This window comes from Lonchura striata, chromosome 1 (assembly GCF_046129695.1).
Source record: "Lonchura striata isolate bLonStr1 chromosome 1, bLonStr1.mat, whole genome shotgun sequence".
Taxonomy (NCBI): Eukaryota; Metazoa; Chordata; class Aves; order Passeriformes; family Estrildidae; genus Lonchura; species Lonchura striata.
Genome location: NC_134603.1, coordinates 129,770,550 through 129,789,726, shown reverse-complemented (window position 1 = coordinate 129,789,726; position 19,177 = coordinate 129,770,550). Strand labels below are relative to the sequence as shown.

Here is a 19,177-nt window from a genome sequence, read left to right as displayed (position 1 = left end):
GAGAAAATTGTTCTTTAATAATGGGCTTTTTTACCTATGTGTAGCCCTATCTGGCATAGGACTATGGTACTGTCAAAATCAATAAATCCATTTCTGTACCCTTGACAAAATATATAGACTCATTGATCCCCCAAACACACATTTTAATGACTGGAGAAAAGATACATTCCCTTTGGTTTCTAACATGGGCAGCATTTGCAAATTATTTTGTAGAACAGATGAAGTAGCCTCCCCTTCCAAGTTCCCATCCAATGTGACACCTCTGAGGGCAGAGTAAACCAACCACTTCATATGCACTGTGACTGGGGCTGAGCTTAATTACAGATGCATATTGCCAGGGAGCATGCACAAAATTGCCACCACAAAGTAGCTTTGGTGAGGAGGGAAGACGGTAACTAATGATGTGTGATAGGACCTGGGCTTTACATCTGTTTCAAAACTTATTTGGGAGAAGTGTTATATGAGAAATGCTGATGTTTGTTACTAATTATTTCCATATGTGTGCATGAAGAAGACCCAAACAGAATTGTACCTTCCTACTAACTTCATTGTTTATTTATGATCCTTAAAAAAAATAAAACAATACAGTTAAATGATGCCTCACTTCACATACTTGTAAAATAAAATTATTTAAAATTAAATATAAAACAATGATGTTCTTAAGTTCTTGTAACTGGATTGTAAATATTGCTAGGGAGACAAGCAAGAGGTAAAGTGAGCTATATTTATTTCCTTATTTGATTATTAAAACCATGCACCACTTGCAGTACTACATAAACAACACCAAGAAACTGATACAGTAAGTCACCACTACACAATCTCTTTTCTGTTATGCATAGTGTCATATTATTTTATGAGAACAAAGATAACTACAACTAAAAAAAAGAAGAGTCACACAAGCAAATTAGCTGCTGTTTGTTCTTTTAACATTTGGTTTTCTTTAAGCAAGTCAGAGAAACAGTGAGAGCTAACTGGAAATGGCCACTATCAAGAGTTTTCCTTCATATTGCAGGCATCAGAAGAATATGTGTTGTACTCTAATCAAGTAAGGAAGGGAAAAATCACATACTACAAACTTTATTTTACCAGAAGAAACAAGCAGACTGATTCTAAATCAAAATCTAGCAATGTGTTTGTTAAACAAAATAGTTTCTTCTGAGTCTGGTACTAATGCTACAGATTTGATCTCTACAAATAACTGAAAGCAAAGCTTACTTTTATGTAAATCTCTCTGCAGTTTTTGATGGACTTATGTGCCTTGTTTAGTCATGCAGACTTGGGATAAATCTTCTCACAGGACAAAAGGCAAATGAGCAAGTAACATAACAGAAAATAAAAATAGCCAATTAACATTCATTTCATGATACTGCCCAACTCACTAGAAGTTCTGCACCAAACATCTCCATGCCCTTGACTAATGTCTAAGTACACATTATATGCAAATTTAACCATTCAAGAAGCACAGAGAGGACATAAACAAGTCGTCACTATCAACCCATATAGTTGTGTCCAGATAATTGCTTATAAAGCTTAAAGAAAAGCATGAGCTACATAAAAATGCTGTTAAAAGTCAACAGAGCAGACTGGATACAGGAAGCAGCAGCATAGGGGTAACATGCAAAATCTGCAGCATCTTGCTCTCAATCCAGTGAATATATTCAAAGGACAATGCCCCAGTTTTTTTGGAAGGGAAGAAGGAATTATACATATTGAAATAAAGGCTGTGTTTTGAGAAAGTACCATTTCAGACAACAGATATAGTGGGGAATTTAAGCTTAAGGTACAAAAGAACTTAAATGACACAATGGAAAGAGAAAGCAATCCCGATCACATCACAGGGGATGAATAGTCCCTATTGCTATTAAATCAACAATAAACCTATTCCTGACCTAAAAGACATCGATTAGATAAAAGAAATAAAGAAAAAGGCTGGTTCAAAGGACAACTTCAGAACATAATTACTGCTCAACCTCTTCTGAAGACATGTGGTCAAGAATTTGTGTCTACTCACGTTCTGCAGCCTCGTTTGTGCTTCTACAGCAATAAATAAAAACCAAATATCACTTAAGAATTGGAGATAGGAAGGTCAAACCTAGGCATTTCAAAGTAATTTATGGGATAATTAAGGCTAAAGACATGGGGAGAACAAAGGTTGACACAAGCCTCCACATAAGCCTGGAGCAAATTACACCACAGTACCTGTGTACAAATGAGAAAGTTGTGCAATTGAAAGAACTCTCCTCGGTCAAAAATAAACTTTAAAATATGTGAAAAAATTAGATTAATCAAGACAAAAAAAAATCTTTCTGAGGCATCTAAAGATCTATTAGAGAATGAAAAATATTTTTACAACTTAAAAAAATCAGGAAAACTTGATTTTAAAGTCCAATGGCTGATATGAGTGTTTATAATCTCAGTCTCAAAAGTTGTTTTTTAGGTTGTGTAGAAAAGTCATGGAAAAGACCATTAGAATTTCCTCCTCTACAAATTTGAGTAGAAAAGAATTGGGGCTTTCTGATAAATTTTTGCAATAAATAAAGCTGTGCATACGGCATTCATGAAGCCAAATGCATGTAATGCATGACAGCAGGACTGATCTCTAAATTCATGCAAGATGAATAGAAAAAATAAATAGGTTTTAAGCTAGGCAGTAGGACCTGCTGAATGAGTATACTCCATTTATATATAACTTGTACAACAAAGATATTTTCTGCTTTTGCTGGTGTTTCATCCATATCAGACTGGACTAGTAATTAGAAAGAAGAATTAATGAGAAAAGATGAAGAGCAGCATCAGAATGGCTGTGAGTTTCTAACTATTAACTAACTAATAATCCATGCAGTTGGAAGCCTGCTTTGGCAGTAGCAAATGGAGGGCAAAAATGGAAAGACAGCAAGTACTCAGTCACACTATCCCAAGATACCCTCTGGTTTTCCAACAAATTATGAGTTACAGACTTTTGGAACACAAGCTGAATCTTTGCACTGAAGAGTTTATAGCGTTCACCTCCATGAACTAATATAAATGCATGCTAAAACTTGATAAGATTTTGATACATACATCATTTTAGAAACAATGCCTTGCACACCTTTTCTACTGACCAATAGATAGTTATTTTTGCATTAGAAATGCTCAGTTAATTTCATTTTTTGACTTCAGGTCTTGCATAAGTATATTTGCTTTCTCTGTGGCATTTTTGAGCTTCAACACTTCTATAAGATCTTTCCTTGATGGTCTCATTGTTAGGTCCAAGAGTCCTTTTTCACTTGGTCTTGTTTTATTTGAATACAGTTATATCCTGCAACTACACATCCTTCTACTCCATGTACAACTTTGAGAGGAAAACTGGTCTGAATTTGAGGACTGTTCAATATTCATGCTGAGGACACTTCTAAAATATCTGTACATTACTATATTTTTATATATACTATATAGATTGTTATCTATAAGTTAATGGAAATAGGAGTCACAAACATGAGGTATAAGAAGACATAATTTTGAAGTTGATTTTGTGCTTTTCTTGATACACTGCTTTTCATGCTCAAATTTAATAGAGCAACAACATGAGGTTTGCAATTTAAATCTAAAATTGAATAGTGAAGAACGTGTTCTTTACAATAAATTCAATTAATTCACTCAGTACTGATATTTAACAAGAACTGCTGTTGATTGGGTTTGACTATAATGTAAAGTAATGAAGCCCAGCTGGCAAAGTTAATGCAAGTTAATAGTCTCTTCAATAACTTTTGTCTGCATTATTTTGCCTCTATTCCTTCACCATTATCAGCATTCAACTTTGGTTTTCCCATTATCCACGTTCAGCTTTGATTTTCATTAATGAAATTTTCACAGTTACTGTTCCTTACTTTCATTCACTATACTCATTCTCCCAGAATTCTGATATATTTGTTTTTTCTTTAGCTGATTTTCCATTTGATTACATACAGAGATTTCCATTATTCTGAAATTAATAGCATGGCTACGGTTCAGGAGATTGATGCCAACATAAACTCTTGGCACTCAGGGGGAACAAAAGACAGGGCTTTGACTGCAAAGGACTTAAATGAAAATTTTCATTTTTTTAAATTGAAAACTGTGACTTTTTTAGATCCAAGTTGACTATTTGATGTAGCAGTGGATTATGTCCATGGGGTCTTGGCTCCTGTTACTCTAGACTTCTTTGTACATGTACCCACAGATCTGCCCAGTTGCTCCTGTCCTGGCACGACTGACCTACCCTTGCCACTGGTGTGGAAAGCAGACACAGAGACTGTCAGAGAGCCAGAGCCAGTGCAGCCAGCTTCATTGAGAAACTCAAAGGACATCTATATCATCAGACACCACACAAAACCTAGGGAAAAATGGCATTCTTCCTCCTCTTGGCTCTCTCATACTAAATAGTGTCACAGTGATGAGATACCACATGCCTTTCAAGATCAGGAAGAGTTGTGGAGTCAGAACTTGTCCTATCTTCCTTTTGGGAAGGAACTTCATTTTTCTTTTTGGAGTTCTGCTTGCATTCTCCAAAGCAAAACCCCAGCAACAGAATACAATTAAGTTTTGAACAAACAAGAGTGACTGACTGAATGAATGAATTAAAAACTTTAGAGGACTGAAGAAGATACAACCAAAAACTAGGCTATCTGCCTGGAAGAAACACATACTGAATATCATAAGAGGAGGTTCAGCAGTTCAGCAGAGAAAGGTAGCTGCTTCTGAAGGTTTCAGATCAAAGGACAATCAACATTTTAAGGAAATCCAAAATTCTTTAACAAGTTTTTGAAAAGCTTAATCTAAATCCTAAGAAAGAAGAGCAAGAACTACCTGGAAGATTTTAAAAAAAGACCACAGTGGACTCCCTCAGAGCAGAATAATTTAACTATTTCCTAGACAAAAAGTCCTGCACACCATCAGGTATCTCCCACAATCAGCTACATCAAGAACCATGAGATTTTCTCCTGAATTCTTGCTGATTTAATGAAATATTTCTTCATTGAATGCCATTAGAAAAATGGTTTCCAACCTTTACCACCAGCCACAAGATGAGAACTGCTGATACACAAGCCCATTTCGCCAAACTCATTTGCAGAAAGACTTGGAACAATAATTAATTATTTGCAGAACACCAAAACTACATGTTAGTTTAGCACTTAAAAACCAAAATTACACACATACACAAATACAGAGAAGTAGGCTTGCAAAGGCTGAAATTTTTGACAGAAGGTCAAACTAAAATTAGTGGAATCTTTTGGAAGAAAGCAAATTTGTGTTTGAAAATAGCCATTGTAAATCACACTAAAACAAGCTACAAGGCTGGGCAGCATCCTTGAGAGACAACCTACAGGCATGCATGAACGTTGGCCCAACTCCCAAAGAATCCTTAAGGCAACAAAAAGAATTTAAAGCTGAAGCTGAGTATAAGCATATTTTACTTTTCCCAGTGGAGAGAATATCAGCAGTTTGCTCAGAAATTATTTTAAATCTGCTTCTCATAAAAGTAATTGTACAGTGAAGAAAGGGTTAAAATCTGTACCACACCACTCATTAGCATCACATCCTAGAAAAGCTCAGGCTTAAACTGCTGGGAAATCTGGTGACCCATGGGCAGACCCACAGCCTAGATGCTCACACCCTTAACAGGTCTACCTTGCAGAAATGATCTGGTTAGGTCAGAAGGTCAAATCAACCTTTGAATTTTAAGGACCCATGTGTGCAATTTCATGCTTTGCAGTTTTAGCTTTGAATGATCACACTCATGGGCAGGAAGCCTGAGGAAACACAACAATATTCATACTGAATATTAATCCTTTGCATTATCTGGAATTAAATCCACATCTTAATATTGTATGTGGAGTATCTTCTCCTTGCTCTTTATTTGACCACCGGGAACCTTAAGACATACTCAGTAAGAGGGATTTTGGAGTTACAGGTGCAAAAATCAAGCACAATGTTCTGATGTGTTGCAACAAATTATTTATTTTCCTTGCAGTGTTCTCCTCAGAGTTCATACAGCTTGTTGGATACTTCAACCGCTGAAGTAAAATAATCAAATTAACTCTATGCCATTCTTGGACCACAAGTATAGTGGATTTTAAAAGAGACTGTGATAAGTATTTTGCCTAAAGAAAAAAAAAAAGGATGTTTTCTCATAAATAAAATGAAATTTTAAAAAATTATATTTAATATGCAGGTACTAGACAACAGGAATAATAATAGAGTGATTTTAATCCAGAGCTTCAATAACCCCCATGATCTACTCTGAAGACATCAAATGCCATTTGTGAAGTCTAGTTGTCCTTGAGAGGTTCAATTTATGGTTGGTACCAACTTGTTTCTTTAAGGAAGTCAGTGAAAATACAGTGCCTGTACTTTTTGCTAGTAGAAAATGACATAGTCCTCATTCATTTCCCATACAGCTGTACTGTTTAGTATTGGTCATCTTGCACATTGTTCTGAGAAACTGTTAGTACCTCCTGGTATAATGGGCCTTTATAATCACACAATGAGTCCACTTCTATGCATTTACAATTCCAATACTGTCCACTTAAGTGTTTTTCACAAGACTATTTTCCCATGATCCTTTCACAAGTTTAACTAATTCTGCCAAACAATTTTGAAATAACAAGATCACTCAGGCTTTCTACACTACAGTAGAAGACAGAGAAGACAGAGCTACTGTGTCAAGAAAAAACAAGGTCAAAGTAACAAGGGGTGCTACTCTACCCAAACAAGTGTCAACAGCACCTGCTGTGGGGCTGTTGCAGATGCCATGAGTGTCTGAGGAGACAAGACAGCAAAAATGTTCAGTGAGAATGCTATCTTTCACAGTCCAGTGATACAGTGACATGCGTGCATATCTCATGCTACAGACAATTTTGAAATTGGCAGAGCAGATTATTTGGCAAGAATCTACAGAGATGACTTATTAAAGCTTTAGAGAGGAATTTCCCTTTGTCAATGGGAATTTTCATTGCATAGCATTAGTCAGAATCTACTTTGACCCAAAATAACAGCTAGATCCCCAGGGTTATCAGCAAAAAAACCTAAAATAACAAAAAAAAACCCCAACCAAACAAACAAAGAAACCCAAAAAAACCCAAAAAAAACCCCAAAAAAAAAACAAAAACAAAAAAAAAAAAAAAAAAACACAAAAAAAAAAAAAAAAAAACAAAAAACAAAAACAAAAAAAAAACCCAAAATGCAGAGCTTTGTGAATTAAAATTTGCAGTATTAACACTAAGATATAAAGAAATATATTACTGAAAGTTATATAACTACTATTAGTTGTGTTTCAGGCATTAGTTTAGATTTGGTGCCTGTATTGATGCTTAGAGTTAGCAGTATCACTGGCTCCATTGCATTGTCCAGCATTTGCAAAAAATGTGGTCAGTATTAGGAGGTGAGCCACACATTTTATTTCCAGTGGGACTGCTGAAAGTTAGGCACTGAAACAGCCAACCCTGATGTTCTGGGGAGTCGTGTGTGTGAGTCCTGAGCATTTCCACCTTGAGGGACAATATGTCCCAGGAGGATGCTCAATTCATGTGCTCCCATACCATAACTTTATTAAGCTGTTTGAGAAAACAAGCGCATACTCCAAGTCCCAGACTATGCTTAGAATTATAATAAAAAACCCAAACAAAAACCAAAATACAAAATAAATATAAAAAGTAATACATTCTAGTTTGTTCCCTATAGGAAATAAAAAAAAAATTAAAATATTCCTTAATTAACATTTATTTTGTCACATTGAGGTCAATTAAGATTAACTGACAATGAAGCAGAAAAGCTGCATAAAATTACAGTGTAGGAGAATCTTCATTAAAGATCTCAGTGCGTAATTCAATTTACCACTGTGCAACATAATCTCTAGGTTGAAGCTGAAAATTCAACACTACATTCATTCAAGAAAATAATTTATTCATTTATAGGATTTATTGCTACAAGAGAGTATCAGAACATGGAGTATAACCCTCATTACATTATAGCCTATTATATTTTGCTAAGGAACACAATTACATGTATTTTAATAAAAACTATATACGAGAAAGGCACCCAATCTTGATGATTTGCACAGAAATGTGTGAATGTCATACATCTAGATGACAGAAGAACTGTTCACTGTATGAAGGGAGTTAAAATATGGTGTGGAAAAAGGAATTGTTCATTGCTGTTTCAATTATTCAGCATGGTGTGTACGTTTCCATCTTAAATCTAGATTTGGGCATGGTATGTCAAATGTGTAACAATACTGACAAGTCATTGTCAAAACAGCAGCCTCAGTAAGATGATGAAGCAGGTACTTGGAATAGAAAGGAATACCCATTGAATAATATTACTCATTCCACAGAAATTACTATCTCCACCAAAATCACCTTAAAAAACTACAGGATGTTGCTACTTTTAAATTCATGGAAATTCTAAAGGCATAATGGAAAATTATAAGAAAGCAACATTTGAATCCTGTTTCTCTAATAATAGTTTACATTTTTATTATCCCAATCCACCTGATAATTAGCCCTGTAGTTTTTAGTTATCAATAGGTTTCTCATCCAACATTTCTTTCTTCTTCCCTGTTCTCCATATGTTAACAGAATGTGCTCTAAATAATTCCAAATTAATGAATCATGATGACTGTAATATAGCTCATTATCCAAGTTTGTGATATTTACAGGTGTTTTGTAAGTGAGCCACTTACGGCTTTTAAATCCTCACAGTATGATGAGCTTGGAGGCTTCCTCTACAAACAGCAGTAGAGCTGCCTTTGCAGTAACATAAAAAACAGGGGCAGACAAACGTGCTCTCATCTGGTCCTCAGTGACAAACAAAAGGTTGCTTATGCTCCATCTCCACAACCCATCCTCTCTGCATTGCTATTTTCCGCACCTTTCTGCAGCTATCTCCTTGAAGTTACTGCACCTTAACCACTGCCACCTTCACATCCCCCTTTCTGCCTGTTGCCTCCTGGAGAGGCTCAGAGAAGCTCAGAGAATCTCTTAAGATTTTTTTTTCTAAGCAAGGGATACATTACAGGGCCCAACAAACTGCACTGCTGTATTGTGTGTCTGAATCTTTTCTCTGTTTGCTGACAGCATATTCCTTGTCTGCTTTCCAAATCAGTGCCATAAATAAAGCAACAGGCTTCTGATGGTTTGGCTTGGTTTTTATTTTCCTCCTTCACACAGTTTATAGTTTATATGAGTGTAAGCTCATAAAGTAAATGCAGACATTTATTTTATGATTTAGAATGGGAGCATTGGCTTAAGAGGTTTCAGGACCTGGAAAGGAAAATAAAGCTAAAATGCCATTCTAGAAGAAGAGATTCTCTCTCCTTGCTTTTCCTGACACTATCTTGAGTATTATTCACTCATCAGTTGAAATCCTCAATTGGCCATTCCCAAATTCCTTAATTTCTGGCTATTCAGCTTAACACCTGTGGCCAGTAGTGAGTATCATGACTCTGCTTAAGCAGATACACATCTTTGTGAAGTAAAATAAAAAATTGAGCATTACATATGCCCAACATCAACAAGACCATTCAATAATTTTAGTCCTACTGTCCTCTCTATGTCTCAACTATAGTATTGGAATAAATAGAAGCTCAAACTCTCCAAAACTTGAAATTTAGTAAAACACTACAATAAAATAATTATGAAAACTTCCAAAAGAGTTAAATTTGTTACAAGATGTGGATATATTTTTCTAGATATTTAATGAATGCACAGAATCAGTGAAGAAGATGAAAATAATTGAAAAATAAGTACTTTCTCAGAGGAACAAAGGTGAAACAAATCAAAGATGATCATATGATCAAATGCATTAAGGCTAACACAATCTGCTAAATAAATAGTTGGCGTGTCTTAAATTTTGGATTCTTTTCGGCTCTTCATTTTGTTCCACAATTGTAATTGCATATTCTAACAAATAAATAAAAGCTCAGGATATTTATAAAATTCTACTGGTTTTTTTTTTTTTAATTCTCACTTCAGGTCATTTAGATCACCAATAAGGTTCATCTCCACATACAGGTCTCTTCCACAGTGGTGCTGCCAAGAGAGTATTAACCATTTATGGGGACTGCAACAAGAGCTGGTGGGGATGCTTTCCTACGTGATCTCCTCCATACTTCCCCTCACTCAGAGATGTTTTGGTATGAGAGTAAGCAAGAAAACAAGCTGTATCCAAATGATACAAGAAGAAAAAGAAAGGAAATAATACAGAAAATCCTGGATTTTTTTTTTTCAAGAGGCAGTTACATCCTTGAAGAACTGCTTTAACTACAGTCCCCTTTCCAGCCATTTGAGTTAAGTGACTCTTAGCAGTGACAACCTGTCCCCACACTTATGGATCAGATGCTTCAGGAGAACACGATGTGCTTTGTCACTGGATTTCAAAATCTTTGCTGAAGCCCAGAAACATACAGGTCACGATATTCTAGTTCTGCCCCATATTCTTATAGTTATAAATGTCTCTGCTCAAGTCCTTCCAAATTTCCCAATCTAGTGGGGTCCCTAGAAAGCATTTAAGTAAAAAAGTTGTATGAACTTTAAAACAAACAAACAAACAAAAAAAAAAAAACCAAAAAAAACAAACCCAAACTTTTCTTCAACTTCTACAAACCAGCCAAACATTTTTGTTACATTTCTCACTAAAGTCTTCTCACAAAGAAAGTCTATATTACAACAGAAAATTTTAGGCTTAACATGATGCATGATAATCACAAGTTGTAATAGGACAAATAGGTTTGCAACTCAAAATTAGCTTCTTCATACATTTGATGTTTCTCTACATTGCCAGTTTGTTGTCTAACAGCTCTCTTTGGTAAACCCCAGTTTAATCAAAGAGGAACATTTCAGACAATCAAGTATTGTCCTCTACACTAACAGCAGCACTGTCTAGATTTTGTTAGCTATCCAGAGAAAAGTTATTTTCTAAGCCACTTTTAATTACTGAATTTGTTTTTTCCTTTAACATTCCTATTTTTCAAATGTTTTCAGTGTACCAGAAATTCAGACTAAGGGGAACATAGCTGTGTAACACATACATTGTTGCAGAATGAGCAATATGAAATCCAATATTTCATCCTTCACGGGAGAATATCTATTGTTCACTCAGCAATAAAGTATATAAATTAAACTTTGATTTTCTTGTTTCACTTCTCTTTACCATGCCTGGCGTGCTGATATGTCAAGAGAATTTTGCCTTTTTGAAGTTTTGCTGACAGTGTTACAGAACCATTTTCTCTGTAGCACCCTTCTGAAAGTTGTTCTTTTTAAAAACCCTTTTTATAAAATATCAATTTTGCTATCTCTGCAAAAAATATTACTCGCCTGAGGGTTTTTATTCTTCTTTCAGTCATGCTGCCAGGGGGCTGATTGTTTCTGATTGCTAAAGTCAAAACTCACTGAAAATGGACTATTTAAGCTGCAGAGCATTTCACATGAGAACAGCAGGTTTTCCAGTCACCTTTCTTGTCTATATTATTTAGTAACACAGTTACAGTGATGTAAATTATAAAATCATTTGAGCTGGCTGCATTGACACCCCAGGCAGAAAAATAATTCTATTGTTTCAGATTCTGCAATGGCAGTCACAGAATAAAGCATTTGATTGCTTAGTGAAGGGTGCAGCATAAATGATGTAAATGGATATACAGCTGATATACACTGGTCTCTAAAAGCTATGTTACCAGCCAGCACCAGAATTTCTCACATGAGTAATTTCACCAAATCTTCTTGTTTATTCTATGTAACTGGAAAAAAAGTCTATATTAAAATTGATGTGAAGAGTACTACAAATCCTTTGTGCAATTAAAACATAAAATTTTTCCATTAGACATAAAAATGCTCACTGCATCATTTGTTTAATTTTCACCTCTTTGAAGAATTGATCCTACATTGTATTATCTATTGTTTCACTGCCTGAGGCAAGAGAGTTTCATTCACTTCCTATACCAGCCTCAAATTGCACAAGACACTGTGGTATCAGAACTTAAGACAGTGCTGGTGATCTAAGTGAATTCAAGAGTGAGTGTAAAGATGATGAGTAAAGTATGCCACTGACTTCCAACTATACTTTTACTTTCCTTTACGATTTATCAGAGCTTTGGCATGACTGGGTCATTCCTTCCTTTTTTTTTACTCAATAATTTTCTTAACCTTTCAAAAACTTAGGGACTTTCAAAAAGAGTGCCTGGCTGCTGTCTGATAGCAACTGATGTACAATAAATTATTCCTTGTATTTAAAGGGTAATTATGTTCCTGGGCTAAGCACAGTGTGGGCTGCATGATGTGAGGCTGGAAAAGGAAGGAGTAAAGACAGTTTTTTGCTTTACCAATGAGATTGTGCTGCAGCCAACACCTGGGACTGCCTGAGCTGCTGATTTTAAGATTTCTTGTGAAGACCTTCACTGAAGTGTGGCAAAATCTTAAAGAACTAGAGAAAACTAGACCTAGAAGAGACTGCAAAAAAACTATGCAGTCAGTCCCTCTTCCCTAATCAAGAGCTACTTCAGGAGTATCATCACTGACACATGCATTTTTCTAGCCTTTGCTTACAAACCTTTGAAGATGGAGGTGCCACACATGGTCCAAGCAATTTTCTCCAGTCTCATTATTCCCAGTATTGAGAAGCCTAGCCTCAATCAGGACTGCTGTGATCTGCCCATTACTGCTTTTCCAATATATCCATAATATAGAGAGTAGATTGCTCCACTCTTTCTTGTGATGGCTTGTTACATACTCATAGGATTTCATTCACATCTTCACCCATACGTCCCTCCTTCAACTAAACAACCCAAGTCTTTCAGTTCTTCCCTTAAACCAGGGAACTTTTTCATTTTCCTCTTTCCCTGCTGGATCATGTCTTGAAAGGAATTGTATTAAAATAAAAGTTTCTACATTAGAAAAAAAAAGTATTATTTGGTTTCTAAATGAAAAGGTGGAAGCAATTGCATGTTCTGTGATAGAATCTTTAAATGGCACAACAAAAACTCAGAAGTAAAACACCTTGAAAGAAGTTCCTAAACACTAACATAGCAGCAATGACTGTCAGTCTCATTCAGCAAGATATCCTAGTCATTTCACAGTTGAAGTAAAATTGATTAATCAGGCATTGAACTAGAGGGCAGGAAATAGAATCACACCAAAGAAAGGAAGACTAGACTGAAAGAAGATATTTGAGTTGAATAAAAACATTCTGGGGGGATTGGAAAGAAATACATGAGCTAGCAAGACAATTCCAGATAAAACAAATCAAAGATAATACAATTTTAGAAATGCATCCAGAAGCCTGTGGAAAGAATTATAAAAACATCAGTGCTTGACAGAACTCTTGAAAAGTAAAATAATAAATCAAAATATAAAAATAAATATCAGAAAAAACCCAGGGCAGACAGCATAAATGTACAGATGAGAAAGAAATAGAGGAAGTACATGAAACAAACAAAGAGGTTTTAGTCTTTTTCAGAAATTTTGCCACAGGAATCAAGAGGGACAAACAATATTTCATGCTCATCTATTTTTAAAAAATACACTGGAATGAGTAGCTGCTGCTTTCTCATGCATCCTTCTCTCGTTTTATACTTTTAATGTAAGTCTGACTCAGTCCAATTTGTTGTTAGTCTTTGTGCCCATCATCTGCATCACCTATTTCAAAAATGCTTGTTAGAGAGCAGATGCCTGCCTGAACCCACAGAAACAGAGCAGACATTTGACATGTATCTTCAAGCATTTGGGGGGAATCTATTTAAGGAAACAGAGGCTAGGGACTAGCACAGCTTAATAGTGCACATGTACGTGACACTTAGTATGATCACTAACACAGTTTGAATGTTTCACATCACAGCAAACACTTGAGCTTGATGATGGATGTAGAAATGGAAATAGCATGAGCTCCATTTTGAGATTTGGGTTTATGTAAAAGAATCCACTTATGTATGTCTTACTTTAAACAGATAAAAATTAAAGTATTCAAACATAAATAGTGATTACCTCAAAGCAGCAGTTTTCCCATTTCTGTGAGTACACGTGACCTGCCTTGTTTGGTACCCAATTTGTATGTCCCAGTATTTGTTCTCCTGTCTATTCTGTCTGTTACGATTCCTCTTCTTCTTAATTAACTCGCGAGCCTCAGGATCTCGAACCACCTTTTCTCTGTCCTTGTCCTTGTTCTTCCCTCGTTTCCTCGCTTGCCTTATTTGTCTTGAATGGGGCACCGAGCATGCGCTCCATGGTCCCACATTTAGGCTGTACAGGCTTTCTTCAGCCGTGCACGGGCTGGACTGGCACATCTGGAATTCGGTGAGGTTGGGGCAAGCTGAGCCGCCGAACTGCGGCGGAGCCACCACGTGCCGAGTCCGATGCTGGAGCCCACTGCCACAGGTCTTGGAGCACTCGGACCAGGGCGAGAACTCGGCCACGATGCAGTCCTGCCGGCACGGGATGAGGCACGCCTGCTCCTGCCGGGGCTTCGGCTCAAAGTACTCGCAGATGACATCTTCAGCAGGAACCCCATTGGACTTCTGTATACAGGTGATGTCCCTTGTCTGGATCCCTTCCTCCCCTCTGAGGCACTCCAGGGGCTTCTCGTGGCTGCGGGAGAGGACGGGCCGGCACTGGTTCCAGCTGCCGATCTGCCAGTCGTACAGCTCCTTGTGCCAGTCACAGACACGGAAACAGCTCTGCTGGTTGTCCGGCCGCTCGGGCTGCTTGCAGTTCGTGGGCAGCGTGGTCCAGCCCTCCATGTGGGCACACCACACGGCTCGCGTCTGGATGCCTCCTGGACCGCATTCATCTCCCATGCATCTTCCCCACGGACCTGGAAAACAAGAGAAGATGCTAACATTGCTCACTTAAGTTATTTCTCTTCCATATTGCAAAAGCAAGCTCTCAGTATTTCCTCTATGTCTAAGAATTTCATCCTTGGAGAAACTCAAACTTTGGGAATACAAGCATGGGATTACTCTTCATCTACTGTTTTTATGATTAGAGATACATTTCATTTTTTATCCTAGACAACCAGAATATTTAATATTGAATAATTCCTGAACATACACATAAATTAATCACATTAGAGAACTATGAACTAAGCAATCGCATTTTCACAACTTAGTTTTGCTGCCAAGATAGGAGCCAAAGCTCTTCCCTTGAAGGCATGAATTGGATCTCCCTCATCCATCTGAATAGCTTTTCCTGGGCTATTGAATTTTTTTCATTGCATTTCTACTGCACTAAACTTTATACCTTGATGCTAATTAATATTGTGTTCTCTTCCTTCCATATTGTGTACAAAAATGAGAACAACTACACAATACACAATTTTGGGAAACAGTGGTGATTTGAAGTAGGCCACTTCTAGTCTTTCCTTTATTATAACTAAAATATAAATTAAAATCCAGCTAAAAAATGTTCATCCCACACAATCTGTGATATTATTATAGAATAGAATAAGCTCTTGAAGACAGACACATATCAGCTGGTAACTCTCCAAATAACAGCAGCTATTGAATCACAGATTCATAGAATACTGGGTTGGAAGGTACCTCAAGGATCATCTGGTCCAAACTTTCTGGCAAAAGAACAGTCTAGACAAGATGGCTCATCATGTTGTCCAACTGGATCTTAACAGTGTCCAATGTTGAGGAATCTATCACTTCCCTGGGGAGATTATTCCAACTCCTGATGTTCTCATTCTAAAAGTTTCCTCTTGTGTCCTCTTGTGTCCTCTTGTGTCCAATTTACACCGAGGAGTAACTTGTTCCTAACATTTTCTTAAATCTGCAAGGTCTATGGTAAATATTTGACATGCAACATGTTGATATAATAAATGTCAACAAAAATAAATAAAAGGCTATGTCCTTGACGGAGGATGTAGTTGCTTTATCCGTTATTAAAAACTGAAATATTCACCCAGTTCAACATTAAATCTACAAGCCAGAGGTTAAAATCTCCTATATTTTTCAGGTTTTTTAAGATCTACCCTCAAACACGCTGTGAATTGACTTACCACATAAAAGCAAAAGAATAAGCAATTCAGAAAAATACCCTGCAACTATTTACCAAAGAAAACGTGTCTATCTGCAGACACAGAAGACAATTCCTCTGACTGAGGAGTTCTCTGTCCTATGAAGAAATTGGGGCCAAGCCACACAATCCTCATTCACCTGAATGACCCCAGTACAAGACTATTACTGTGAGTAAAGCTGTTGAAGAAGCCAGACTGCGTCTTTATTATTTTCAAAGCAGGTTAACAGCATAATTTTGGTACTGCACAGGAATAAGTGAAATGAACGATGGCAGATAAAAATTATTTACATCTTCTCATTGAATGACTGGAAGGAATATGTAGCCACATCTTATTACTGATTCCCATGAGCTTTAAATCTCTCATTGGCTTCTCACAATTTTAATCTGTTCATCCAACATTACCTTCAGTACCAGTCTGGGAACAGGCTGATGATACACTTGGCTTCTGTTCCTCTTTTTTAAGTGAAAACTGGCTGAACAGTTCATTTGTGATTCTAAAACCCTGAAAATGAAAACTAGCTGGCTGAAAATAGCTGGCAGATTCAGCCCATGAAAACTCCCATATTTTTTTGCAAATTAAGTTTGAATTATAGTTGCCAAGATCTATCTAGCTATCCAGAAAAATTAATGCATATTAAACATAAACACATTTTAATTTCCATTTCAGCAAGACCGTGCTACTTTATCTCTAACCAGTCTTCCACAATTTATATAATCATTGTTATATTTCATTTGGGTGCATTTACACTGAATTGAGAGATACCATTTCCTCAAAACATCACTTTGAACACCTGCCATTTTTTAAAAAATAAAGACTGCAGGAAATCTTCAATTACAGCAGAGATACAAAAAACAGCCATGATTGAAAGAAATTGTTCATGTTGCAAACTACAAATTTCTACCTTACCATGGCATTACACCTTGTGTATGGTTTGTGTGTTCAATGAAGAAATCTCTCTTTCTAAATATCAGGTTGTTACTGTACCCCAGGTGAAAACTTTGCCCACTTGGGACTATCACATCTCCATTCATCAATAGTCAAAAAATCACATTGTACCTAAAAAACATGCTTGTCATCAAAACATCTTCAATACAATTCTAAGGCAGGTATACACTATTGAAAAGTCTAAGAATCTCAGCCTTGATGAAATAAATACTGCCTTTGGAAATGTAAGCATAAACAAAAATTCTGTAAAGTGACTGTGCTAACTGGACAAAAAATATGTTTTCACTAGATTATAAATATGTTGTTCTTAGAACTGAATACAAAACAATTATGAAATACACAGATAGATTCATGTAGTAAATTGCATTATTTTGCTTGTCCTATGAAATAGTAAAACATTTTATTAAATCATTACAGGTGAGTACCAACAAACCACATTTATGTGACCCTTTCAGCAGACTCAGTAGTGTCTGTAATTCTGTGTGCATGTCGACACAGAGCTCTCAGTGATTAATCTGACCCTCTCTCTTATCTATGTTAGGCTGATTTTTAAGTTTAAAGACAAAATAACCTGATTAGAGAAGAAGATTGCAAGTACACTAAAAGCTTAAACTTTCACTCCACTGGACACTTTATATGACTATGACAGGGTCTAGAAGGGAACCACAGCTTTGAGGCAAGGATCTGTTTAGGCTTTGTCCTCAGTGAGCTTCCTCAAAAAACTAAAGTGCTTCCACACTTGACCAAACCAAATTTCATTTGCACAGAAAGTTAAAATTTGGGGCAGGAGATAGGTGATAAAGAAAATGCAGAAAACAAAACCAAACAACAAACACATAATTCTTCCCTGCCCTCTATGTCTTCCCTGATTTCAAATGGCAGGAAACTGTCCTGTGCTGTTTGGTCTCCAGAAATGCCTCTGGCCCTGCAGTCCTGGCCACGCACTCCCTGCCATGCCCTCCTCTCATTCAAATGGTTTCTCTTTCCTATGCTCAGGATCACAGGATATTCTTAGTTGGAAGGGTCATCAAATCCAGCCCTTCTGTGAATAGTCTATCTGGGGATCAAGCCCACAACCCTGGTGGTCACAACTATGCTCTAATCAACTCCTTGTTCGTGTTTCTTTTAACCTGGAAAGCTTTAATCACAAATTTAAAAACCTTTTTTGATGTCTATGTGATAGAATCAGGGTGAATATGTGTTTTTAATGCATGCTCTAATATGTAGAGGAACAAAAAAAAACCCCACAATTGATACCATTCTTCACAACTAGCTACATTTCCATTTGGGATTATGGAATATATAGAAAAATAAAAACATAAAGAAAAAAGACCTCAACCCTAACACTTCCACACTCAGCATTCATCAAGAACAAGAGCATAAAGCTAATTTCCGATTAATAAATTTCAAAACACCTATGAATATCCAAGTAATTTCAACAGCTTAATTAATCTTATTTAGTGTAAAGGAGAATTGATATATATCTTTCTTTAGTTTTTAAAGAATAAAAAGTTATCATTTCATGTATTTCCAGCTGTATTAATAGAAACTTGCTTTGACCAAAATTATACCAAGAAATACCAATTCATTTTTTCTTTTGTAAACAATTTCTGCCATCCACATTAGCTGTATTAACAAAAACTTGCTTTGACCAAAATTATACCAAGAAATACCAATTCGTTTTTTCTCTTGTAAACAATTTCTGCCATCCACATTAACCAATATTCCTGTTATTTATCTGTTGTGCACTTTGAAATCTTTGGTTGTTACCCTTTAAGTTACATTTTCCTGTACTCACAAGTCACTGTAGTGAACCTCAAGCACGTGCTGAGGAATGTTGCTGCTATGCATTTGTATGTGGGCATTAGGAAAAGAGGAGAAGTTTCTCTCGAATTTGTCTTACAACTACCCATCTCTCTCCCAGTTATCAAGAGCCTACAATAATTTACTTCTATTTTAAGTGGCCCCAAAAACATTGCAAGCTTCAAGGCAAGACATGGTTGTCTTTTGAAATTAATCACAAGAAAACAGGAAAATAAATGTCTCTGACCTGAGTAAAAGGGCTTTGTGACTTTTCCAAAAAATCAAAGAAATGAATCCTAAAGTACTGCTAATCCATTTTAAAGTTTACTTCTCAGAAGTATGAGAAGATCGCACAGAGGTATCTGCACTATGCTTTTTATATTGTATCATTATGGAGAGTACA

General features: G+C 36.4%; 1 protein-coding gene across 1 annotated transcript in view; it reads right to left on the bottom strand.

Moving 5' to 3' along the window:
* THSD7A (thrombospondin type 1 domain containing 7A) overlaps positions 1-19,177 on the bottom strand; it is a 264,728-nt gene that overhangs the window by 101,647 nt on the left and 143,904 nt on the right. Inside the window, exon 5 of the mRNA XM_021538341.2 lies at positions 13,992-14,817. Within this exon, the coding sequence (XP_021394016.2) occupies positions 13,992-14,817 (826 nt within the window). The remainder of the gene's footprint in view (positions 1-13,991; positions 14,818-19,177) is intronic.